Below are 27,824 nucleotides of genomic sequence, written 5' to 3'. Positions count from 1 at the left end.
AAAGACTGAATTTACCTGAAGAAGGTAGATCTTGTTCTCTGCCATGGCCCATTCTACATCTCGACTGCTGCCAAAATATTTCTCCAACTGTGAAATGGGAATTAGGTCTTCAGCACAATTAATCTTTATTGGACATTTAGAAATTAGAACTTAGTTTCATGTTTTCAGTATAGTTAAAATAATACAATTTCAAGCCATGGGGATAATCTAAGCTGACAACATAAACATGGGATATACATGTACAGTAAACTACGTTTTACGAACTCAATTTGCAACGAATTACTGAAATCACTCATTAATCAGTCTCGTTAATCTGACACAGTGATCAGCGTACTCCGTGCTCATCAGCCTGCGAGTACACAGCCCGTGTTTTGATGCGAGACCAGTCGGCTGGTAGCTGCATATTACAATGGCTGCAGAGATAAACTTGCTTAACAATAAACAATTAATGCTTTAAATAAAGAAAACAGGATTAATCACATGCTAAGATTACCTCAATCTCATTAAAATCAGATACAAGTTTGCGCGACTGCCGAGGACATCCCATTACAAGTCACGCTATTACATGTTTTTATCGTTATCTATCGTGCTGTTGTCTGATTTTCAATCACAAACGTTGATACTACTTAATTTTGTTTATCCGAAATACTCGTTAATCTGACATAATCATATGCAACCAGCAATGTCGGATTAACGGGACTTGACTATATACAGCATATATACAGCAAATGGACAGGATCAAAACAAATTTTGTTATTTCCGTCAATGTTCGTTATAAACGTAGTAGACTGCACTTTAATTATCTCGCTGATATGGGCACGTGATGTGGTTCAACACAACTTTGGACAGTTTTTCAGTTTTATCACAGTGTGTCAGCTTGATATAGGAGGAAGGCCTGAAGTCATGCAGGCATGGAGAACCAGGATTTGAACCCACGATCACAGGTTTCTGTCACAGCTAAGGGACATAACTCTGCACAGCAAATTGCAGCACTTTAGATGACAGGGTCACCTGTATCCACCTCCTTTTATATGAATATACAATACAATGAACATATAGAAACATAAAAAAAACTTTTTTTACATAATTTATGGATAACTTCTTTATTTACTGTAAAGGCGACGTTTTGGTATAGATCCTTATACCATTGTATTTACAGTAAACAAAGAAGTTGTTATCCATAAATTATCTCTATTTTGTCATCTGTCAACTTTTAAGTCAAATAATTCATATAGAAAAATGATCTGAGTACTACAGGAGTAAGCCCTAGGAGCTTAATGGCAAAATAATGTACCGCAGTTATATAGCTGGAAAATTGCTGAGTGCTGCGTTAAACAACAAATACAAAACAAAACAAAAGCAAAATAATATAGTTTCTCAGAGCATTGACAGCAGACAAGTATTTGTATACAAAATATGCTATATAATTTAGTTTTTTTAAACCCCAATTAATGTCAAAATCAAACTTATAAAATTATTCTTTTTCCATCCATCCCCTCACCTGTATTCCAATGTGACACAGACGCAGGACATCATCATCTGAGAGGCTGGACACAGAAGCATCAGCAGCAGTATCCTTCTCCTCAACACCACTGCTCCCTGAACATGCATAGATAGAGGTAGAGCCCTAACCCTGTGTACTATGTACAAACCACCATATTGTTTTCTTAGTAACGTGCCTTCAACACCACACAAAGCCTCAGTAAGTGAAATCCCATAGTTTTCTATGTTTTTTCAGTGTTGAGAACGTAATTCCAACGTCTCTATTTTGTGTTAAGCATTGTCCTTTCATCTAAGCAAACTGTAGGGTCCAGATATCCTACATGTCCATTCTCCAAACATCACAGATACATGCTTTATACTGACTTGTCACAGCAAAACAATTTGCTCAACTGACTCAAGTTTTTGTGGATATACAGTAGAACATGGATATAACGAACAACAAGGGACCGCAGAAATCAATTCATTATATACTTTGTTCGTTGCTCAGAAATGTCCGCCATCTTTGATAAAACAAAACACAATACACGTACTTGCAGCATTGCCTGCCATGATAGCATGTGCTAGTGAAGAGACATTTTGACAGTCTCATGAAATTTGTGTTTGTTTTACAGACAAGAATAGTCCAGTTACAGGAGAGATAAAAAACAAACAAGTTTAACAAGGTTGAATCATCACCGCTGATTGTGTTGATTCACCTCTGATTGTGTGCAGCCAATTGTCAGTGACACTTGACACTGAGTGAGATTTTTAGTTCACCATACACGTCACTATTTAGTGGTATTTGGGCTTGTTGGGGATCATATATTAGTTTGCTATATAACTTAGTACGGTGTAGAGAGTTTGTTTTATGCACACATTTTATATGATGATATAGAGGTTTTGTTGTTTAACGCCGCACTCAGCAATATTCCAGCCATATGACGGCGGTCTGTAAATAATCGAGTCTGGACCAGACAATCCAGTGATTGACATCAAAAGCATCGATCCACACAATAGGGATAAGATGACATCAACCAAGTCAGCAAGCCTGACCACCCGATCTCATCAGTCGATAGAGGAAATAAATCAGGGATTTTGTAACAGTTCTTTGTATCCATTCAATATCTCTATCTGTGTTCATTATATCCGTGTTCTACTGTACCTCTGAGACATTATTTAATGCCCACAACTAAAGAATTCACTGTTACGCAACTCCTTCTTTGCGAGTGTTGCAGCCATAAAATTTCCGAGTCCCGTGATGGGATTCGAACCACGGACCTTCTGATCCGAGGTCGGACGCCTTGTCCACATGACCAAAGAGGTTAACCCCGTCAGCAAGCTGACAAGGTAAGGATGTCATCTGTGGGATGACTCCACACCCTGCCACACGAGGCTCAGAACTTATGAATGAAACCTCGCATATGTCAGGCAACCACGAGTCCCCTGGTGCAGTATTGTGAAGTGACTATTGGATCGGATGGTCAGGGTCTGTGACCAGCTGTACCTCAGCAGAGGGGGACAATATGAACACGATCCTAATGTTGTTGACTGCAGCGTAGGACAAACCTGTCATAACCATCATCGTGCTCTTCCTGCCGAGATGTCTGTCCGTGATGTCCAGCTGGTCCCCCCATCTCCGTCTGACCCTGAAGGTGTCTGGATCAGCCTTCCCCGACACCACCGACTGGGGGGAGGAGAGTATAGTCAGTGATTGCTGTCTTAATAGTGCTGTGACACACAAAGTGCAGTGGTTGGGCGGTGGAGGGTTGGGAGATAAGGTTTAGGGTTTGTGTGTGTGGGTTCGTGGTTCGGGTGTGGAGGTTGAGAAGGTTGGGGGGCTGGGGTTAAGGGTTAAGGGTTAAGGGTTAAGGGTTTGGGTGTGTGGGTTCGTGGGTTCGTGGTTCGGGTGTGGAGATTGAGAAGGTTGGGGGGCTGGGGTTAAGGGTTGAGGGTTGAGGGTTGAGGGTTAAGGGTTTGGGTGTGTGGATTCGTGGTTCTGGTGTGGAGGTTGAGAAGGTTGGGGGGCTGGGGTTGAGGGTTAAGGGTTAAGGGTTGAGGGTTGAGGGTTAAGGGTTAAGGGTTAAGGGTTAAGGGTTAAGGGTTTGGGTGTGTGGGTTCGTGGTTCGGGTGTGGAGATTGAGAAGGTTGGGGGGCTGGGGTTAAGGGTTAAGGGTTAAGGTTTTAGGGTTTAGGGTTTAGGGTTTAGGGCTTGGGTGTGGGTGTTCACTGTTAGAGTGTGGAGGTTGAAAGGGTTGGATGTTGGAGGCTTGGGGTATAGGGATTAGGGTGTGGGTGTGGGTGTGGGTGTGGGTGTGAGTGTGAGTGTGAGTGTGGGTGTGGGTGTAAGTGTGGGTGTGAGTGTGAGTGTGAGTGTGAGTGTGAGTGTGAGTGTGAGTGTGGGTGTGGGTGTGGGTGTGGGTGTAAGGGCGTAGAGGCTGAAGGCCGGAGTTAAGAGGTTGACAGATTTTGGCTCAGTGGTCAGGGTAGGGGTTGAAGAGTAGGTAAGGGGTTCAAGAAAGAGGGGTAAGGTCAAAACTCATTGACAATTGTACTTAAAAGTTCCACATGAAAAAATCCAGAATAATTATAATCCAACATTATCACTTCTGTGCAGTCCAATGACAAAGCTAGCACTATTAGTTATGCCATATCAACCAGTCTTAGTGAGTGAAGATTTGGGATTAACACAGGTTTGAAAGGTATTTCAGTCCAATCATGGCGTGTTGCCTTTTACAGAAGGAAAGCCGAAACTGACATAAGTAAAACCTGACAAGCAAGGTATGGTGATGAAATCCCACGTATCATATCAAGGGTAAATGAATCCAGACACAGATAAGGGAGGCAACTCTGCACAGTATGTTGAATAGCTGAACAGCTGAAGAGGTAACTGGCAACCTGATTTAGATAACAGTTACTAGTGTTATGCTGAAAATGTCTAAAGAATAGTTATCTCACTTACCTCTCCAAGGCCAAAGTTGGCATTAAGGGTGAAACTGCTGGTGCTGCCTGAGATAGGATCTGCCGTGAACAACACACCTGAACACACAGAGAGTAAACAATGTTAACACTCAAACACAAGGGGAGTAATCAGGGTTAACACCTGAACATAAGGGGAGTTAACAGTGTTAACACCCGAACACAAGGAGAGTAAACAATGTTAACACGTGAAGACAAGGAGAGTAAAATGTCAACACCTGAACACACAGAAAGTAAACAATGTCAACACATGAACACAAGGGAAGTAAACAATATTAACACCTGAACACAAGGAGAGTAAACATTGTTAACACCTGAATACACAGAGAGTAAACAATGTTAACACTCGAACACAAGGGGAGCAAACAGTATTAACACCTGAACACAAGGAAAGTCAACACCTGAACACATGGAGAGTAAACAATGTTAACACCTGAACAAAAGGGGAGTAAACAGTGTTAACACCTGAACACAAGGGAGTAAACAATGTTAACACCTGAACACAAGGAGGGTCAACACCTAACACATGGAGAGTAAACAATGTTAACACCTGAACAAAAGGGGAGTAAACAGTGTTAACACCTGAACACAAGGAGAGTAAACAATGTTAACACCTGAACACAAGGAGAGTCAACACCTAACACATGGAGAGTAAACACCTGAACACAAGGGAGTAAACAATGTTAACACCTGAACACAAGGAGAGTAAACACCTGAACACATGGAGAGTAAACATTGTTAACACCTGAACAAAAGGGGAGTAAACATTGTTAACACCTGAACAAAAGGGGTAAACATTGTTAACACCTGAACACAATGGAGTAAACAATGTTAACACCTGAACACAAGGGGAGTCAACACCTGAACACATGGAGAGTAAACAATGTTAACACCTGAACAAAAGGGGAGTAAACAGTGTTAACACCTGAACACATGGAGAATAAACAGTGTTAACACCTGAACAAAAGGGGAGTAAACATTGTTTACACCTGAATACACAGAGAGTAAACAATGTTAACACTCGAACACAAGGGGAGCAAACAGTATTAACACCTGAACACAAGGAAAGTCAACACCTGAACACATGGAGAGTAAACAATGTTAACACCTGAACAAAAGGGGAGTAAACAGTGTTAACACCTGAACACAAGGGAGTAAACAATGTTAACACCTGAACACAAGGAGAGTCAACGCCTGAACACATGGAGAGTAAACAATGTTAACACCTGGTAATACACATCTACCAATGCAAGGTAACATTACATCAGTAGAATGTACACACCTCAGGAAAAGTTCAGTACCAACAAGTTACAATATTGATACTTGACAATGTGTCACGACTTGGCTTCCATACCTTTTACTGAGTCATATGTTAATTGTGTGTGAATGTCATGGAAGCTCCTATCTGTCATGATAAAAACTAATAACACATCCCCCACCACATTATAGCGTTCTTTCACAATAATAACTTGTTCCAGAACCTACAGCTAGTGAACGCGAATTTTACCGCAAGGGAAAGCCATAGTATAGTGAATGAACACGGAACTATAGCGAGGGAATAGTATTGAGAGAGAATGCTATAATCACACTCCGGCGCAGTGGTGACTCAGCATAACACCACTGCCACAGGCTAATTTGCATATCACGTGACCGGACTTTTCTCTTTTTTGTAAACCAACACGCTTTTTCAGAAATCAGTATAGAATGGACTAATGCAAGTATTTGGGGGCGCTTAACATATTGTTTTGCATAATTATATAGATATGTTACTACCACTGCGACAGTGAATTTCATGACAATATATAATTATACATCAAAGTGACAGTATCGCTCGCTCTCCGTTGGGCTTCGAAGACAGCACGTAGAGCCGTACAACCAATGTAAACAAAGGATAACTACGCAAAAACAAATAGATTTTCACGTATTAGGATATTTTCTTAATGAACCATAACCATTCTTTGACATTTGTTTATGAAAATGTGTAGACTTGTCATACATGAAACGGATGAAAAGCATATTCAATATCTTGAATGAACTGCGAAAGGCAGAGGTACTATACTGGCTGGCTGCCGGTCGCATGGAACTCTGGGTTGGAGAGTGTGCTAAAATATGGCAAGAGAACATGCAATATTGTTTGTTTTTACCATGGCAGCTAGGAGCTTCCGTAAAATGGCATGTTGTAATAAGTAACCTTTGTCAGAGCCTTAAACTATCTGTATGAAATTACCTGAGACTTCCGATTGGACCATTTCTTGTATAACCACGCCCACAGCTGTCCTGATTGGCTGGCCATGTTGTCTGGAGAGACAAAGTGAGTTACCAGTACTGACAGTTAATACATGATACCATGTTGATAGAACTGTGAAACCTAGGGGCTGATGTCTATTTTGACCACTGACTGGCAGTTAATCCCAGTTATTAATGTTTGGTTTATTCCGGTTCTTGTTACGTAATAACTATTACATGCCAGTTACAATGCAATTTGGGCCACACTGTGCCTGACTGTATGGTCAGCATGATGCAAGGGGTCATTGTACAGCCCTCACTGTTTACAGTTACTTCTCATAGCTTCATGGTATCCAGCGTTATCTACATTGTAAATAACATTGCAATGAAATTGCATCCCAATGCTTTGCAAACCATTGTGATGTCATTGGTTACCATGACATCACAATCAAATGACGTCACTAATGAGTGCTACTGAAACTGTAAGCAGCACTTTTTACAATTAAGACACTGCTTATTACTGTCTACAAACTGAAAAAGTTGTGTATTTTGATATAAAATATATCAGCACTCGTTTTTTCACTTTTATCAACTCATGTTGATATATTTGATATGAAAAGACACAAAGGTGATATTCTCTATGTGAGGCATAAAATGACTACCAGTATCTATAAGGTGTTATTTTGTTTTTGTGCTAAGGGTCACAGGACTGCTTTCAAAGTGTTTCAGTACACTGAAAGGTAGTTAAAAATGGAAGTACTGTGCTGTCTATTAATAATACAAGCATAAACAAACATGTTGAGAAAAAGGTGATGGCCGTCCTTCAGTTTACACTCACCTGCGGTATTCCATGGCCTGGAATGTATAGGCAGAGGCCCAGCACTTCCGTACTGCATCAAGAACCTACAGCAGACAACCATTCATGTTAAGACTTATGTTACAACAATCATCTCCTCTCATCTCACCACTGCACTCACTCCCATCATGGACCCCCATCACCCACCTCACGGACCCCCATCACCCACCTCACTGACCCCCATCACCCACCTCACTGACTCCCATCACCCACCTCACTGACCCCCATCACCCACCTCACTGACCCCCATCACCCACCTCACTGACCCCCATCACTGACCTCACTGACCCCCATCACCGACCTCACCGACCCCCATCACTGACCCCCATCACCCACCTCACTGACCCCCATCACCCACCTCACTGACCCCCATCACCCACCTCACTGACCCCCATCACCCACCTCACTGACCTCCATCACCCACCTCACTGACCCCCATCACCCACCTCACTGACCTCCATCACCCACCTCACTGACCCCCATCACCCACCTCACTGACCCCCATCACCCACCTCACTGACCCCCATCACCCACCTCACTGACCCCCATCACCCACCTCACTGACCCCCATCACCCACCTCACTGACCCCCATCACCGACCTCACTGACCTCCATCACCCACCTCACCGACCCCCATCACCGACCTCACTGACCTCCATCACCCACCTCACTGACCTCCATCACCCACCTCACCGACCCCCATCACCCACCTCACCGACCCCCATCACCCACCTCACTGACCTCCATCACCCACCTCACCGACCCCCATCACTGACCCCCATCACCCACCTCACTGACCCCCATCACCCACCTCACTGACCCCCATCACCCACCTCACTGACCCCCATCACCAACCTCACTGACCCCCATCACCCACCTCACTGACCTCCATCACCCACCTCACTGACCCCCATCACCCACCTCACTGACCTCCATCACCCACCTCACTGACCTCCATCACCCACCTCACTGACCCCCATCACCCACCTCACTGACCTCCATCACCCACCTCACCGACCCCCATCACCCACCTCACCGACCCCCATCACCCACCTCACTGACCCCATCACCCACCTCACTGACCCCCATCACCCACCTCACTGACCCCCATCACCCACCTCACTGACCCCATCACCCACCTCACTGACCAATACACCGCCCACACTGACCCCATCACCCACCTCACTGACCCCATCACCAACCTCACTGACCCCATCACCCATCTCACTGACCCCATCACCCACCTCACTCACCCCATCACCCACCTCACTGACCCCATCACCCACCTCACTGACCTCCATCACCCACCTCACTGACCTCCATCACCCACCTCACTGACCCCCATCACCCACCTCACTGACCTCCATCACCCACCTCACTGACCTCCATCACCCACCTCACTGACCTCCATCACCAACCTCACTGACCCCCATCACCCACCTCACTGACCTCCATCACCCACCTCACTGACCTCCATCACCCACCTCACTGACCTCCATCACCAACCTCACTGACCTCCATCACCCACCTCACTGACCTCCATCACCCACCTCACTGACCTCCATCACCAACCTCACTGACCTCCATCACCCACCTCACTGACCTCCATCACCCACCTCACTGACCTCCATCACCAACCTCACTGACCTCCATCACCCACCTCACTGACCTCCATCACCCACCTCACTGACTCCATCACCCACCTCACTCACCCCATCACCCACCTCACTCACCCCCATCACCCACCTCACTCACCCCATCACCCACCTCACTGACCTCCATCACCCACCTCACTGACCTCCATCACCCACCTCACTGACCCCCATCACCCACCTCACTGACCTCCATCACCCACCTCACTGACCCCCATCACCCACCTCACTGACCTCCATCACCCACCTCACTGACCCCCATCACCAACCTCACTGACCTCCATCACCCACCTCACTGACCTCCATCACCCACCTCACTGACTCCATCACCCACCTCACTCACCCCATCACCCACCTCACTGACCCCCATCACCCACCTCACTCACCCCATCACCCACCTCACTGACCTCCATCACCAACCTCACTGACCCCCATCACCCACCTCACTGACCTCCATCACCCACCTCACTGACCTCCATCACCCACCTCACTGACCCCCATCACCCACCTCACTCACCCCATCACCAACCTCACTGACTCCATCACCCACCTCACTGACCTCCATCACCAACCTCACTGACCTCCATCACCCACCTCACTGACCTCCATCACCCACCTCACTGACTCCATCACCCACCTCACTCACCCCATCACCCACCTCACTGACCCCCATCACCCACCTCACTCACCCCATCACCCACCTCACTCACCCCATCACCCACCTCACTGACCTCCATCACCCACCTCACTGACCTCCATCACCCACCTCACTGACCCCCATCACCCACCTCACTGACCTCCATCACCCACCTCACTGACCTCCATCACCCACCTCACTGACCTCCATCACCCACCTCACTGACTCCATCACCCACCTCACTGACTCCATCACCCACCTCACTCACCCCATCACCCACCTCACTGACTCCATCACCCACCTCACTCACCCCATCACCCACCTCACTGACTCCATCACCCACCTCACTCACCCCATCACCCACCTCACTCACCCCATCACCCACCTCACTGACCTCCATCACCCACCTCACTGACCTCCATCACCCACCTCACTGACCCCCATCACCAACCTCACTGACTCCATCACCCACCTCACTGACTCCATCACCCACCTCACTGACCCCCATCACCGACCTCACCGACCCCCATCACCCACCTCACTGACCTCCATCACCCACCTCACTCACCCCATCACCCACCTCACTGACCCCCATCACCCACCTCACTGACTCCATCACCCACCTCACTGACTCCATCACCCACCTCACTCACCCCATCACCCACCTCACTCACCCCATCACCCACCTCACTGACCCCATCACCCACCTCACTGACTCCATCACCCACCTCACTGACTCCATCACCCACCTCACTCACCCCATCACCCACCTCACTGACCCCCATCACCCACCTCACTGACCCCCATCACCCACCTCACTGACCAATACACCGCCCACACTGACCCCATCACCCACATCACTGACCTCCATCACCCACCTCACTGACCCCCATCACCCCCCACACTGACCCCATCACCCACCTCACTGACCCCCATGACACCCAGGAATGTCTCCATCTGTCCGGCACTGGATGCTTCACTGCCGTCCTCACCTACAACAGACAGACTCATAGTAGCATGTATGTACACATGTATAACAGTGAAAATACAGTGAAATCATCAGTATTTATCAGAGTTATCAGTCTTGTAGCAGTTTAAGCTTAACAAGTCGTAGCCAAGCAACACCAGTATCGGTTGCAGATATCACCTGGATGGACATCTCACAAGATGATGAGACTGGTTCTCCGCAAAGTAGGAACTCTAGCATCCACTCGTACAGTTCTGCTTCAGCATAACACTACACCTACCTGCAGCAGAGGATCGGATTGCAAATATCTTCGTTTCGTAACTCTCAGTAAACAGAGATTGTAAGCTATCCAAGATGGCCGCCCTCACACTCTTGCAGATGGATGTGGTGGCAAAAAGCTCCACTGTGTCAGAACAGGCACCGGACAAGTTGTCATGGTTACAATGCCTGCAAAAAACCTAATTGTATCAGAGACTTATCTCATGATGCAGAAATATTTCAATATCAAACTCTGCAGTGAATCAGACCAGAGACAATACACAGTGAACAGTAACATACATATATATATATATATATATATATATATATATATATATATATATATATATATATATATATATATATATATATTTATCAAGTTAATTGGGTTTGTGTTAATGAAGCTTCACGGTGATTACTTGTCATGATGACACAAAGGAAAGGCTTTCCTTTACACCAATCAGATTCACACATGGCCAAAGCCTGACACAATCAGGTACAATAAAGATTTATTTTTTTATACACTGAAAGTGAGCAGGAGGTCAGGGTGACTATAAGATTTATGCAAATATTGTAACAGCATAACGAGTGACCCCTGATGTAGCAAAATCTGTGGAAAATTCTCAGCCATGAATGAACCTAATTCAACCTGGACTGATAATAAACCTGATTCAAACCCCGGAATCTTCACGGGTACAAGTGAATAGCGAACTCTGAATACCAAGTATAAGAAACTGATGGTGAAAGAAATCAAGTTAGATAGACCTGATTTGAGTGTTGTTTTTTTAAACTTTTCACAACAAACAAGCATTTTTTATTTTTTTTACAAATGACTCACAAAATTTAATAAGTAATGGCAGAATACCAATATTTGGAAAGAAAACATCAGCAGAATTTAGATAATTTATTAATGTACTCTTTGCACCTTTGATGAATACTTACAAAATACTGCCTCTAATTTTCGTAATAGATACATCCAGACAATCATTTAACTGAAAGAAAACAGACATCACCATGACCAGAGGAAACACATTTCTTTCATTGTTTGGATTTTGAGTGAATGAGTGAGTTGGGTTTAACGCCGTTTTTAACATTATTCCAGTCATATCGCGGAGTCTCAGCTTAATGTGGGAGGAAAGCCTGAAGTGATGCAGGTCTCAGAGTGAGTGAGTGAGTGAGTGAGTGAGTGAGTGAGTGAGTGAGTGAGTGAGTGAGTGAGTGAGTGAGTGAGTGAGTGAGTGAGTGAGTGAGTGAGTGAGTGAGTGAGTGAGTGAGTGAGTGAGTGAGTGAGTGAGTGAGTGAGTGAGTTGGGTTAAACGCCGCTTTTAACAGTATTCCAGTCATATTACGGCGTGTCAGCTTAATGTCGGAGGAAAGCCGAAGTGTTTTAGGTCTCAGATGTTTATCACTTCTGTGAAATACATTTTGGAATTATGGAAACATTTCGAAGGTACATTTGGCAAGTTTATAACATTTAACACATGATAAAAATCGCTATTTAAAAACACCCAATATACCGAGCATTGAAACATGATATCATGGAAAGAATGAACCTTAATTTACCGACATACTGGTAATACCGCACTCCATTAGTATGGACATACCTGGAGCTGTGTGTTGAAGGCCTCTAGCGTGACACAAACACCGCTGGGCACTGTGGCATTCAGCTGAAACACAGGAAGAGCTCGGGGATAGCATTACATCTAGGAGCCCACCATTAGATATCCTGGAATTGCTGGAAAATTGCTGAGTTCATCGTTAAACAACAAACAAACAAATAGACAGACCTATACCAGCAACACAACAGTATTCCTAATTCAAATATTCTTTAAAATCAGATCTTAGTTCTCGCTACCGCTAAACAAATATCTGAGAACATCCCATTACAGGTCACATCAGACCGACCTTGTGCGAACTTTGACCGACCAATGGAATGACCATCTTTCTGAGGCAAGAGAGTTAACTCACTATAAAAGTCCAGTTTCCACCCTTGCCGAACTAGGCTGGTATTATGGAGTGATAATTTGGCTGTACTAACGAGTCTATGCATAGTCCAATCAAAATCGCGCATCGAAAATGAAGACGGGTTCGTAAACTGTCATGCAGTTTTCGGTCATTTGCAGGACATGCTCTGTCTACCGAAAGTGAGGGAAATTGTTTTTTCCATACTTATAAACCGAAAAAAGAAACTTAAAACAACATTAATCAACATTTTTATATTTCGACCAAACTTTCCATGAACCTTAGGAACCGCACGTAAAATATCTGTTGCTGGTGTACGGATCTTGAAAAGGACATTCTGAAAACCAGTGTAGCTTATCAACACCTCTGTAACCTCGTGGTACACTCACTGGGCTACAGATATGAAGGTTGCAAGTTCGATCCTCGGGAATATAAAGAAAACATTTGTCATTTGATTTTACATTTCATTACAGGTTACAATCTGAACGGAAGTTATATTAATAAAATACCCAGGACATTATATAAAATCCCTGGGATATTATAGCAAATATGACTTGAATATCCTAAGAAATCCCTGGGATATTATATAAAATCCCAGGGACATTACAACATCCCTGTTTATGAGATTTAACCTGACTCGAAAGTAAAACCTCACAATAGGTTTTAATGCTTATAGAAAGAAGTCTTTTACTTAATAGCGATCCCAATGAATAGGTTTATAATGAAGGTGCTCATGTGATTTGATGCACTTCATGATGTAAGACCCGTTTTATCACAATATAGATCTTGATTGTCGATCAGATCGTCTTGTTTGGGTGCCACCATTTTGTTCGAAACAAATGCAAGTGATACAAGAGGTGGATTGGTCCATAGGAGAGGTTTAGAAGGGACATAACTCGTAATTACCACTGGTGGCGCTACAATCGAGCCAAGGAATTCCAGCTTAGTTCGGCAAGGGTGGAAACTGGACTTTTAAAGTCAGTTAACTCTCTTGCCTCGGGAAGATGTCTGATGACTGATAAGAAGTTGACATTAGCCAATCAGAAAGCTGCTTTCTCACGCTTTACGGCACTAATTTCAAATTGACGACTACGCTTCGAAACATATTTTGACAAATTCTCGATTAAAAATTTGAAACCTGAACGAAAGAACATTCTGGAATGGCTAATAGATGGTCTAGATTGTATGGATTCAGTCGTTAAGACTGTAACTATAGCTCAGGATGCCCTGTGTTAAAGTTTTCGAGGTTGCATGATAAGAAATCACATTCCAACTGTCACTTTCATGATCTGGTAAGCCACGCTCTGATTGGTCGGATGAAAGGTCACTCTGACGTGACCCCTAATGGGATCTCCTCAGATCTTTGTTAAGCCGTAGCGAGAACTAAGATCTGATTTTAATGATATTGATACCATCGGGGCATAATGACAAAACTACCTGATCCAACTTAATCACCTCTTACTGCCAGCAATGTCGTGCTGGAGACCGAATCTAACCCAGGGACCCATTGGGGCAGGTCTTCATAGAAGGAAGTGACTTCCAGGAACCAATACTTGTTTTGGTTATGTTGTGGTACCAAACCTTTGTTAATGACTAATAACACAGCAAGGAGGACCATTCCTCTATGAGCATATACATGGGACTTCTGGGAACAAGAGGTCTGCAGTAAGAAGTTGTAGGTTCTGAATACTGGGGATCAGGTGATCACAATGTGTGACCTCCCTGGTGTGAAGTGTGTGACTGAATCCCAACAGCAAAGGTCACAATATTAGACATGGCTAAGTGTGGCATCATATCCCAACAGCAAAGGTCACAATGTTAGACATGGCTAAGTGGAGCATCTGTCCCACCGACAAAGGTCACAATATTAGACCTGGCTAAGTGGGGCATTGTATCCCAATGACAAAGGTCACAATATTAGACCTGGCTAAGTGGGGCATTGTATCCCAATGACAAAGATCACAATGTTGACCTGGCTGGTTTAAAGTAGGGCATCATACCCCACCGACAAAGGTCACAGTGTTAGACCTGGTTGATGGTAACAGCAAGGGTTGGTGCTCATGCACTCGACCACTGGTCCATCTGGACCAGACTCATTTATTTACAAACCTGAGTGACACAGCTGGATTGAGAAACATGGACTTATTCTCTCACCTCGGCCTGGACCTGTGACAGGAGAGCCAGCTGGGAGCCCTTGCCTCCCACAAGATGGGAACTAGCACATGCAGGATGGGTGAAAGCCAGAATGAGGCTGTCTTTGTCATGCACAGTCTCCCCACTAGAGGGCTCTGTCAGCATCCTGAGTGATGTCTGCTGGGTGTAGCTCGGACCGTCAGGGTTTCTGTGTGGGCAGAAGTTATGCTGAGTAAAGTGGCAATGCTAAGACAGTGAACTGTTGCTGCAGACATTTGACTTTAACCACATTACAGTTCATCAATAAAAGAATTTCACCAAAAAAAAACATTTTTTACATATTTTCCCTTCAAACAATCACTGTAAAAAGTGGCCCACTGAGTGATCAGGTCATCTAGTTTTGCTTCTAATCTCTACAATGTCATGAACTGATAGAATCAGTAAGTTCTGGGTGTACATGTCATTCAAGTCATTGATGGTGTAGTCCTAACACTGACCTGTAAAAGTACTCGACCAGCCCCCTGCCGTCACGGCCGTTGACCGTGTAGGTACTGAACACCTCCATCACTTTTCCCCCTCGGTCGTCATGGTGATACCACACTGGTGTGATGCCTGTGCGTACCTCGACTGTGTACAGCTGACTGTCTGGACAAAACAAAAGCTACAGATTCATCTGTAGAACATTGTATTCATACATATCTTGATAATGAATGACTGGAGCAGAGTATGATCCAAGGGACATCAAGATATATTCACACATTCTAAATGTCCTTTTATATATCTACGGTCAAGTAATTAGTTGCTTTCAAATGGAACAAAGGCCTTTAAAGAAGTATGGATACCACAACAATTTCAATATGAAATATGAGGAAAGTGAGTCCAAGTAAATATATCGGCCAATTTGTCTATGTTAACAAAACCCACTTGCAGTCCCCCTACACTAACAAGACTCACCTGCAGTTCACCTTCACTAACCAAGACTCACCTGCAGTTCACCTTCACCAACAAGACTCGCCTGCAGTTCACCTACACTAACAAGACTCACCCGCAGTTCACCTACACTAACAAGACTCACCCGCAGTTCACCTTCACTAACAAGACTCACCTGCAGTTCACCTACACATCAAGACTCACATCAAGTTCACCTACACTAACAAGACTCACCTGAAGTTCACCTTCACTAACAAGAATCACCTGAAGCTCACCTTCACTAACAACACTCACCTGAAGTTCACCTACACTAACAAGACTCACTTGCAGTTCACCTACACTAACAAGACTCACCTGCAGTTCACCTACACTAACGGGACTCACCTGCATTTCACCTACACATCAAGACTCACATCAAGTTCACCTACACTAACAAGACTCACTTGCAGTTCACCTACACTAACAAGACTCACCTGCAGTTCACCTACACTAACAAGACTCACCTGCAGTTCACCTACACAACAAGACTCACATCAAATTCACCTACACTAACAAAACCCACTTGCAGTCCCCCTACACTAACAAAACCCACTTGCAGTCCCCCTACACTAACAAGACTCACCTGCAGTCCCCCTACACTAACAAGACTCACCTGCAGTTCACCTACACAACAAGACTCGCCTGCAGTTCACCTACACAACAAGACTCACTTGCAGTTCACCTACACTAACAAGACTCACCTGCAGTTCACCTACACATCAAGACTCACATCAAGTTCACCTACACAACAAGACTCACTTGCAGTTCACCTACACTAACAAGACTCACCCGCAGTTCACCTACACAACAAGACTCACCTGCAGTTCACCTACACAACAAGACTCGCCTGCAGTTCACCTACACAACAAGACTCACCTGCAGTTCACCTACACTAACAAGACTCACTTGCAGTTCACCTACACTAACAAGACTCACCTGCAGTTCACCTACACAACAAGACTCACCTGCAGTTCACCTACACAACAAGACTCGCCTGCAGTTCACCTACACAACAAGACTCACTTGCAGTTCACCTACACTAACAAGACTCACCTGCAGTTCACCTACACAACAAGACTCACTTGCAGTTCACCTACACTAACAAGACTCACCTGCAGTTCACCTACACAACAAGACTCACATCAAATTCACCTACACTAACAAAACCCACTTGCAGTCCCCCTACACTAACAAAACCCACTTGCAGTCCCCCTACACTAACAAAACCCACTTGCAGTCCCCCTACACTAACAAGACTCACCTGCAGTTCACCTACACATCAAGACTCACATCAAGTTCACCTACAGTAACAAGACTCACCTGAAGTTCACCTTCACTAACAAGAATCACCTGAAGCGCACCTTCACTAACAAGACTCTCCTGCAGTTCATCTACACTAACAAGACTCACATCACGTTCACCTACACCAACGGGACTCACCTGAGGTTCATCTATACTAACGAGACTCACCTCAGGTTCACCTACACTAACGAGACTTACTGGCAGTTCACCTACACTAACGAGACTTACTGGCAGTAAAGGTGAAGCGGTACTGTTTGGGGGGGGTTCCGTCCTCTCCTACTTCCCACAGCTTCAGGCTGACCTCACTCACTGACACCAGGTCTCCATTGGGGTAGGCCACATAGCCAATCATCAGGCTGGGGGACACACACACACAACATTACTTCCAATCTCATTAAAATTAGACCTTAGTTCTCACTATCGCTAAACAAAGATCTGAGGACATCCCATTACGGGTCACGTCAGAATGACCTTTCTTCCATCCAATCAAAGCATTGCTTACCAGACACGGGGTATTCTGAACGACACTTACGGCCCGTATGACTGATTCCGTCAAAATTATCGTCTATCTCTCGCTTACGTTGGGATAAACATTTGAACGGAGGAGGCATTGCACAGTACGTGGGAAGCACTGCAATACAATCTCAACCATATATTAGACATTGTGGAATGTTCGTTTGTTCAGTTTTCAAAATCTTAATCAAGAAAGGTGTCAACATATTTTTCAAGCGTAGTCTGAAAAGGAAGTCGCCAGGTTGAAACGAGTGCCGTGAAGCTCGGGAAAGCTGCTTTTTAATTGGCTGATGTCGACTTCTTGTTAGTCATTTCAGTAGTCGGTCAGAGTTCGCAAAAGGTCGTTCTGAAATTACCCGTAATGGGATGTCCTCAGATCTTTGTTTAGCGGCAGTGAAAACTAAGATCTGATTTTAATGAGATTGCATTACTTATGAAGATTATACAAAAAAACACTCAAACCAAGTACTAGAAATAGGTAATACAGTCCTTAATAGTACAAGATAAAAAAGATTCGTGTCATATATAAGGTTTGGCATATTGGTAGCGAAAACATTTCATCTTCATACAATTATTCTTTTACATTGAAGGGCACAAGATATGCTATTTAAAACGCTGAACAAGCCTAATCCTATTCACTAACTGATAACAATCCTTCACAGTTCTGTGTGCACACAGTGACAAATATTTATCTAATAAGAACATTACAAAATGTCCCTACCGGGGGAGACAAGCCTTGGCTACTTGGACCTGTTCTGTCCTGGAATTTCAATGAGGAGACTGGAGGTCTGTTCTTCCTAAGAAATTGGCATGGATGGCTCAGCCGTCTAAAGTGATGCAATTAGCTGCGCCAAGTTGCCTCCCTTGTGCACCAGAAATCAGTGGTTCAAATCCTAGTTATGTTTCTAGGTTTGTCAGCACCATACTCATGCTCGTGGGTTTCACCAAAGTGGTAAGAGTTTGAGATCTGCATCTCTCTGGCCTTTCCTCCCTCATTAAGCTGACACGCCATGTTATAACTGGAATGCTGTTCAAAATGGCGTTCAACCCAACTTACTCACTCTTGCTTAGAATCACCAATTGGAGACAAGCATGGGGTGCTGGAGACCTATCTTCCCCATAATCACCTAGTGGAGATAAGCAATGGGTACTGGAGTACTGTTCCTCCCTGGAATAACCAAGGGGAGATAAGCATGGGGTACTGGAGTCCTGTTCCTCCCTGGAATAACCAAGGGGAGATAAGCATGGAGTACTGGAGACCTGTTCCTCCCTGGAATCACCAAGGGGAGATAAGCATGGGGTACTGGAGTCCTGTTCCTCCCTGGAATAACCAAGGGGAGATAAGCATGGAGTACTGGAGTCCTGTTCCTCCCTGGAATCACCAAGGGGAGATAAGCATGGGGTACTGGAGTCCTGTTCCTCCCCAGAATCACCAAGGGGAGATAAGCATGGGGTACTGGAGACCTGTTCCTCCCTGGAATCACCAAGGGGAGATAAGCATGGGGTACTGGAGTACTGTTCTTCCCCAGAATAACCAAGGGGAGATAAGCATGGGGTACTGGAGTCCTGTTCCTCCCCAGAATCACCAAGGGGAGATAAGCATGGGGTACTGGAGTCCTGTTCCTCCCCAGAATCACCAAGGGGAGATAAGCATGGGGTACTGGAGTCCTGTTCCTCCCCAGAATCACCAAGGGGAGATAAGCATGGGGTACTGGAGTCCTGTTCCTCCCTGGAATTCCAACAAGGGGCCAAGCCACTGAAGTTCCATTACTTCTGTATAGACATGATAGAGGTATGAAGCATAAAGGTTTTGTCCTTACATAAACTGACTCTTCTCCATCCCCATGGAAAAAAAAAGTGATGTCAGGCCTGGTACTCACTGGGACATTGTATCCGGATGGCTGACAATCCCCACCTGGGCAGTCAGGCCAGTCTGAAACACAACCACAGCCACTGTACATTCCCTGCCCGTTACTTTCTTGTGTAACATATACTCCCCAGGGAGCTGAGAACAAACACGAGAACACAATGAATAATGATGCAGAGCTGACACTGTACCAGGTGACAATAACCCACATCACCAGGAAATGATCACATTCAAGTTCAGGTTTACTACTGGAATAAAGGAGTCAGAATGTTCAGTTTCATACTAGATTAAAGGAGTCAGAATGTCCAGTTTACTACTGGAATAAAGGAGTCAGAATGTTCAGTTTACTACTAGAATAAAGGAGTCAGAATGTTCAGTTTACTACTGGAATAAAGGAGTCAGAATGTTCAGTTTACTACTGGAATAAAAAAGTCAGAATGTTCAGTTTACTAATTTGGTAGGATCAGGGGGCTAAGATTGGAGCTATTTTTTATTCATGTCATTTGGGGTCCACATGTGATTTTCAAAGGATATATTTTTTCACACAAAATATTTGTTTGTCAGCACTTCAAAAAGTACAATATCTTTCTCCCAACCATATTACTCCAGAACATCCAGCATGTCCTCTTAACCATTTTTTGTTTGTTTGTAAAACCTGAGGATTTGTTTCAGTATTCTTTCAAAAGCATTCCCAGCCTTCCTCCAACCCCCAAGAATATCACAGGGTCATCCAAATGGTATTGATTTGACAGGACCACTGAGCAATTGTTTCTTGTTTCTAGGTATAACCTGAGAGTTTTTTCCAGTGTACTTGGGAACAGAATTTTGTTCAAAAGAAGTCCTGGCCCCTGACAACCTACCCAACCCCCCACCAAGAATATCACAGGGTCATCCAAATGGTATTGACTTGACAGGTAGTGTTTGGACCACTGAGCAAGTGTTTGTTGTTTCTAGGTATAACCTGAGAGTTTTTTCCAGTGTACTTGGGAACAGAATTTTGTTCAAAAGAAGTCCTGGCCCCTGACAACCTACCCAACCCCCCACCAAGAATATCACAGGGTCATCCAAACGGTACAGTTTTGACTTGACTGGACGTGTTCAGTCAGACCACTGAACGAGTGTCAGCCTCACCTCCACATAGATGAAGTGGATCACATATCGGTAGAAGGTCCTCCAGTCACGCACACCTACAACAGAAACAAACTATTAGGACGGAGATCTGCAAAGATTGAAAAATATCATTGAAATTGAGACAAATAACTGTGTCAACTGACTTAGAGTAAAATATTAATCAATAATTAGTGAGTGATCGGTAATTGTTTTGAATAGTTTTCAATAATATAATGACTCACAACTTAATGTAGGAAGAAAGCTTAAAGAATTGTGTGATACATTTACCACTCTGGCGAAATCCAAGAGCATTCATCTGCTTCTGATAGGAAAAGTGCTGTTGAATCTTGGCTTTTGCATAATTGCAGCACCTTAGCTCATGTGTCACCACTGCCCCCATCAACACAAAACATGCTCCCCACACAGCCTGGTCCACCACTGCCCCCATCAACACAAAACATGCTCACCACACAGGCTGGTCCACTATTGCCCCCATCAACACAAAACACGCTCCCCACACAGCCTGGTCCACCACTGCCCCCATCAACACAAAACACGCTCACCACACAGCCTGGTCCACCACTGCCCCCATCAACACAAAACATGCTCCCCACACAGCCTGGTCCACCATTGCCCCCATCAACACAAAACATGCTCCCCACACAGCCTGGTCCACCACTGCCCCCATCAACACAAAACATGCTCCCCACACAGCCTGGTCCACCATTGCCCCCATCAACACAAAACATGCTCACCACACAGCCTGGTCCACCATTGCCCCCATCAACACAAAACATGCTCCCCACACAGGCTGGTCCACCACTTCCCCCATCAACACAAAACACGCTCCCCACACAGCCTGGTCAGCCATTGCCCCCATCAACACAAAACATGCTCCCCACACAGGCTGGTCCACCACTGGCCCCATCAACACAAAACATGCTCACCACACAGGCTGGTCCACTATTGCCCCCATCAACACAAAACACACTCCCCACACAGGCTGGTCCACCATTGCCCCCATCAACACAAAACATGCTCCGCACACAGCCTGGTCCACCATTGCCCCCATCAACACAAAACATGCTCACCACACAGGCTGGTCCACCATTGCCCCCATCAACACAAAACACACTCCCCACACAGGCTGGTCCACCATTGCCCCCATCAACACAAAACATGCTCCCCACACAGTCTGGTCCACCACTGCCCCCATCAACACAAAACATGCTCCCCACACAGCCTGGTCCACCACTGCCCCCATCAACACAAAACATGCTCCCCACACAGTCTGGTCCACCACTGCCCCCATCAAGATCAAACATGCTCCCCACACAGCCTGGTCCACCACTGGCCCCATCAACACAAAACATGCTCCCCACACAGTCTGGTCCACCACTGGCCCCATCAACACAAAACATGCTCCCCACACAGCCTGGTCCACCACTGCCCCCATCAACACAAAACATGCTCCCCACACAGCCTGGTCCACCACTGCCCCCATCAACACAAAACATGCTCATACCACACAGCCTGGTCCACCACTGCCCCCATCAACACAAAACATGCTCCCCACACAGCCTGGTCCACCACTGCCCCCATCAACACAAAACATGCTCCCCACACAGCCTGGTCCACCATTGCTCCCATCAACACAAAACATGCTCACCACACAGCCTGGTCCACCACTGCCCCCATCAACACAAAACATGCTCCCCACACAGCCTGGTCCACCATTGCCCCCATCAACACAAAACATGCTCCCCACACAGCCTGGTCCACCATTGCCCCCATCAACACAAAACATGCTCCCCACACAGTCTGGTCCACCACTGCCCCCATCAACACAAAACATGCTCCCCACACAGCCTGGTCCACCACTTCCCCCATCAAGATCAAACATGCTTATACCACAGGCTGGTCCACCATTGCCCCATCAAGATCAAACATGGTCACCACACAGCCTGTCAAGCATTGTCCTCATCAAGTACTCACCATAGCTGTGATCCCGCATAGTTTTGAGACTCAGTCTTCTCTCATCAAACCCCTCGACTGCGATTCTCCCCCTCATCTCCCCCCACTGCTCATAGTGGGTCTGATGCTTGCTGAAATATGACACCCCTCATGGTCAACACAGTCAGGTACGTTGACGTCACAAGACAGTCGGACACATTGATGTCACAAGACAGTCGGACACATTGATGTCACAAGACAGTCAGACACATTGATGTCACAAGACAGTCGGACACATTGATGTCACAAGACAGTCGGACACATTGATGTCACAAGACAGTCGGACACATTGATGTCACAAGGCAGTCGGACACATTGATGTCACAAGACAGTCGGACACATTGATGTCACAAGGCAGTCGGACACATTGATGTCACAAGGCAGTCGGACACATTGATGTCACAAGACAGTCGGACACATTGATGTCACAAGACAGTCGGACACATTGATGTCACAAGACAGTCGGACACATTGATGTCACAAGACAGTCGGACACATTGATGTCACAAGGCAGTCAGACACATTGATGTCACAAGACAGTCGGACACATTGATGTCACAAGATAGTCATCTTCCCAAGGCAAGTGAGTTAACTGACTATGAAAGTCCAGTTTCCACCCTTGCCGAACAAGGCTGGTATTATGGAGTTACATTTTGGCTGGAATAACGAGTCTATGCAAAGTCCAATCAAAATCTCGCACCGAAATCGAAATCCGGTTCGTAAAGTGTCGTGCAGATTTCGGTCGACTGCAGGATTTGCAAAGCATGTGCACCGCTAACTCGTTGTCAACAGATATTTTCTAAATCTTTTCACTTCGCGATGTAAGACTCGTTTTATCACAATATAGATCTTGATTATCGATCAGATCGTCTTGACTGGGCGCCACCGTTTTGTTAGAAGCAAATGCAATTGATACGAGAGAATGAATCTGATTGGTCTCACCTCTGGAGTCTGGCCCAGAACTCTTTAGTCCACAGCTCCCTAGCAACACCATCAGCAATGGCCACAGCACTGATGTCCGTGTCAAAGTTGAAGTGATCAGTGAAAGCATCCCAGCTGAGGTTTGAATAACAGAATCAATGAGTTGAGTTCTACGTTGCTTTCACCATTATTTTGATCATATTAAAGCTTGGCAGCAGAGATGAGTTGAGTTCTACATTGCTTTCAACATTATTTTGATCATATTAAAGCTTGGCAGCTGAGATGTGTTGAGTTCTACATTGCTTTCAACATTATTTTGATCATATTAAAGCTTGGCAGCTGAGATGAGTTGGGTTCTACATCGCTTTCAATATTAATTTGATCATATTAAAGCTTGGCAAGGGAGACGAGTTGAGTTCTACATTGCTTTCAACATTATTTTGATCATATTAAAGCTTGGCAGCTGAGATGTGTTGAGTTCTACATTGCTTTCAACATTATTTTGATCATATTAAAGCTTGGCAGCTGAGATGAGTTGGGTTCTACATCGCTTTCAATATTAATTTGATCATATTAAAGCTTGGCAAGGGAGACGAGTTGAGTTCTACATTGCTTTCAACATTAATTTGATCATATTAAAGCTTGGCAGCAGAGATGAGTTGAGTTCTACATTGCTTTCAACATTATTTTGATCATATTAAAGCTTGGCAGTATACCCTCACCTGGGCCTGTAGAAATTTGATTCAAGTCGTTCAAACACCATTTTGTTTACCTCCAAACTACGGCTCTGAACAGTACTGGAGTGGCCAAGGACGGGTTGGGTATAAATGGATTTGAGTATCCAATCAGGGGAGACAACTCACATCTTCATTTCTCTTACATGTTTTGAGGAATGGAACAGAAATGGTACAGTGTCTGGACAAATGTTGACTCAGATGATGCTAAGAGAAACAAAATTGTCTGGCAAATTACCATTGGGTTAAGGTACTAAAGTCTGGGTCAGGTTTTGAGACATGGATCCTCAAGTCATTTTTTTAAACTTGACTCCACTTTGATGGATGGATGGATGGATGGATGGATGGATGGATGGGTTGGTTGGTTGGTTGGTTGGTTGGTTAGTTGATTGATTGATTGATTGGTTTGTGGTGGTTGAAGCCATGTGGGGAAAAGATCCCGGTTGTTCAGCGTGATGTGCGAACGTCTTAACCACTAGGCTACCCAATCGTCCTTTAACTTCTTTTGTATTATTTGTAGAAATAAACCTTTTCATATTGTTTATTAACAATGTTAACAAGAAACTACTTACATGAAGGAAATCTTGGTTTGTACAAACTTGTCAGGTTTTGTATCTATATTATTACACAGTCCCACCCTGAAAGTGAAATCAATACATCTTAATATTTTTTGCTAAATCTTTCAAAATAATGACACCTGAGTATCACAATTAAGAAGATAAAGACATATTTCAAAAGCAGTTTACTCACTGAATTCCCCTGTAACACATACAGACTTATATCTAGGGGTTTTCCACAGGGGAACACCACAGGTGCATGTAACTTTTTTACCGACAGTGACAGAATTAATAACAAACTAAATCTTAAAAGAAGACAACCAAATTAAATCTTCAAATTCATCACATTTTACCAATCCGGAAGATATCAATAACTGTTAATTACAATGAAAATTCAAAATGTAAAAACAAAGTTTAATGTAATGATTTTGAGATGGCCCCTGTACCTCATCAATCCACTGTATGAGATCTTCCATCTTCTCATTGGCTGAAGAAGTTCAAAGGTCAGTCCACCGGCAGAGAAGTTCTTCCCATCTGTGTTATAAACATCCGTATCTGGGTGCACTGGGTGTTGCAGCTGGCCGATACCGGGCAGATCGAGAAACAGCCAGAGCTCGGCACTGCGTCCATGGCGGCGGGCAATGCGGAACACAACCTTGCTACCATCCTCTCCAAACCCAGCATAGTAGGCGGTGTCTATTGCCTGTGGAAGAAACAGTACGGTGAAAGGATGGTATACTGTGCTGATCAATACAAAAAATAAAATTCATGTAAGTATTTATGAAGTTTAACAACACATTTGTGTTACAATGTGACATGAAAAATATAAACTTGCTTTTACAGAATAGACTCCTGTGATCAGTCCACTCATGATAGTGAGTGAGTGAGTGAGTGAGTGAGTGAGTGAGTGAGTGAGTGAGTGAATACTCACATAGGGATCTTCACCCAGGATCTGGGGGCCGTCGATGCTGGCAGGGTCGGTGTTGCCTTTCCCGTACCCCTTCGAGAAGTTGTCAGTTTGGCCTCGTTCTTGACCTTTCTTCTTGTTCTGCCATTTACGGGCACAGATCATCAGATAAAACACAGCCTTTTTCAACCAGTACCATCGACCTGTAACACAAATACATTATTTAAGTGAAACTTACCTATCAAAACTAATTTATTCATGAAAAAAATAAAACAAATCCAGTGTAACCAAGCCAACCCATCATTTTACCTGCAAAAATTCTTTTTTGACACATCAGTGACTAAAGGTGTGTTGCAATGCGCTAATCGCTTGCAAGCGATGTACAGCAGTTTGCCTTACAATGATGCACTTCCAGCCGCTTGCAATCGTACCAATTGCTGACTAAGGTTGCTTCATTCTCAAACCAAAATGGCGGCTGAGTTGGACAGCTGAACAAGAAATTCTTGACTGGATCAAATGGGAAATGAGCAAAGGTAGCTAACACCGCATCATCCTCAGTCTGCTCCACATCTTCAAAGTCATAAATTTCATCAGTTCATCATCGAGCCTCTTTTATAACGTTCTTTCATTGGGGCAAGGCTACCAAGCGGTAGTTACACTGCTGCTTTGGAAGAGTGCGCAAGCACCTCGAACTGTTGCAGACCCTGGGATGAGTGATTAATTTGCTTACTCTAAGCAATTTGTGGCTTGCAATGCACTCTAGTTGTCAGGATACAGTAATGTTTGTTTATCATATCTCTGTCCTGTTCTCACACATCTTCCCGAGGCAAGAGGTTAACTGACTATAAAAGTCCAGTTGACAACAGATATTTTCCAAATCTTCTCATGTTTTTAATCAAGGTGCTCACGTGATTTGATGCATTTCGCGATGTAAGCCCCTTTTTATCACAATATAGATCTTGATTATCGATCAGATTGTTTTGACTGGGCGCCACCATTTTGTGTGAAGCAAACGCAAGTGATACGAGAGGTGGAATCTGATTGGTCCATAGGAGAGGCTTGGAAGTGACATAACTGGTAATAGTCACTGGTGGCGCTACGGTCAAGCCCAGTAATTCCAACCTAGTTCGGCACGGGTGAAAACTTGACTTTTATAGTCAGTTAACTCTCTTGCCTTGGGAAGATGGTTCTCACATATATGTCAGTATTTATAGCATATGCTCATATGTAAAACTTCTACACTTGACAACAATGTTGCAAAATGAACACAAGATAAACTATGGCAATTTATATAGGTTAAAGGTTGTATAAAACTGATATCATCTCACTGCTGACATTGTTCAGTAGACATGTTAGATACAAGTGATACAAGTGTTACAATTTGCCACAATTAAACAAGGCCAGAGGAATGTTTGTTTGTTTGTTGTTTAACGCCGCACTCAGCAATATTCAAGCTATATGACGGCAGTCTGTAAATAATCGAGTCTGGACCAGACAATCCAGTGATTAATATCATGAGCATCGATCCACGCATTTGGGATTGATGACATGCATCAACCAAGTCAGCAAGCCTGACCACCCGATCCCGTTAGTTGCCTCTTATGGCAAGCATGGGCTGCTGAAGACCTATTCTACCCCGGATCTTATGGGGTCGCCAGAGGAATGAGTACCTTGCTAAAACATTATATAATCATGTTGATTATTGCTCTTATTTGTATTACTTTTAAACCTAGTATGCCAGTTACAAAAGTTTACTGGTTTGAAGGGGTTTGAAGCTTAAAT

At 44.6% G+C, this 27,824-nt stretch overlaps 1 protein-coding gene across 3 annotated transcripts in view; it reads right to left on the bottom strand.

Annotated features, from left to right (window-relative positions):
* LOC124137584 overlaps nucleotides 1-27,824 on the bottom strand; it is a 52,590-nt gene that overhangs the window by 22,235 nt on the left and 2,531 nt on the right. For all 3 annotated transcript variants that reach the window (XM_048398939.1, XM_048398940.1, XM_048398941.1), the window contains 20 exons: nucleotides 26,067-26,245; nucleotides 25,582-25,838; nucleotides 25,151-25,216; nucleotides 23,866-23,979; nucleotides 22,906-23,015; nucleotides 20,932-20,987; nucleotides 19,814-19,866; nucleotides 17,649-17,776; nucleotides 15,647-15,794; nucleotides 15,171-15,357; nucleotides 12,659-12,721; nucleotides 11,997-12,046; nucleotides 11,077-11,243; nucleotides 10,751-10,821; nucleotides 7,523-7,587; nucleotides 6,686-6,756; nucleotides 4,442-4,518; nucleotides 3,049-3,166; nucleotides 1,502-1,599; nucleotides 16-87 (listed from right to left, as the gene is read on the bottom strand). In XM_048398939.1, coding sequence (XP_048254896.1) covers nucleotides 16-87; nucleotides 1,502-1,599; nucleotides 3,049-3,166; nucleotides 4,442-4,518; nucleotides 6,686-6,756; nucleotides 7,523-7,587; nucleotides 10,751-10,821; nucleotides 11,077-11,243; nucleotides 11,997-12,046; nucleotides 12,659-12,721; nucleotides 15,171-15,357; nucleotides 15,647-15,794; nucleotides 17,649-17,776; nucleotides 19,814-19,866; nucleotides 20,932-20,987; nucleotides 22,906-23,015; nucleotides 23,866-23,979; nucleotides 25,151-25,216; nucleotides 25,582-25,838; nucleotides 26,067-26,245 — 2,150 coding nt within the window. The remainder of the gene's footprint in view (nucleotides 1-15; nucleotides 88-1,501; nucleotides 1,600-3,048; nucleotides 3,167-4,441; nucleotides 4,519-6,685; nucleotides 6,757-7,522; nucleotides 7,588-10,750; nucleotides 10,822-11,076; nucleotides 11,244-11,996; nucleotides 12,047-12,658; nucleotides 12,722-15,170; nucleotides 15,358-15,646; nucleotides 15,795-17,648; nucleotides 17,777-19,813; nucleotides 19,867-20,931; nucleotides 20,988-22,905; nucleotides 23,016-23,865; nucleotides 23,980-25,150; nucleotides 25,217-25,581; nucleotides 25,839-26,066; nucleotides 26,246-27,824) is intronic.

The sequence above is a fragment of the Haliotis rufescens genome, unplaced genomic scaffold (genome assembly GCF_023055435.1).
Source record: "Haliotis rufescens isolate VD_foot unplaced genomic scaffold, xgHalRufe1.0.p SCAF_19, whole genome shotgun sequence".
Taxonomy (NCBI): Eukaryota; Metazoa; Mollusca; class Gastropoda; order Lepetellida; family Haliotidae; genus Haliotis; species Haliotis rufescens.
Note: the sequence above shows the minus strand (reverse complement) of the source record. Positions and strands in the feature narration are given on the sequence as shown.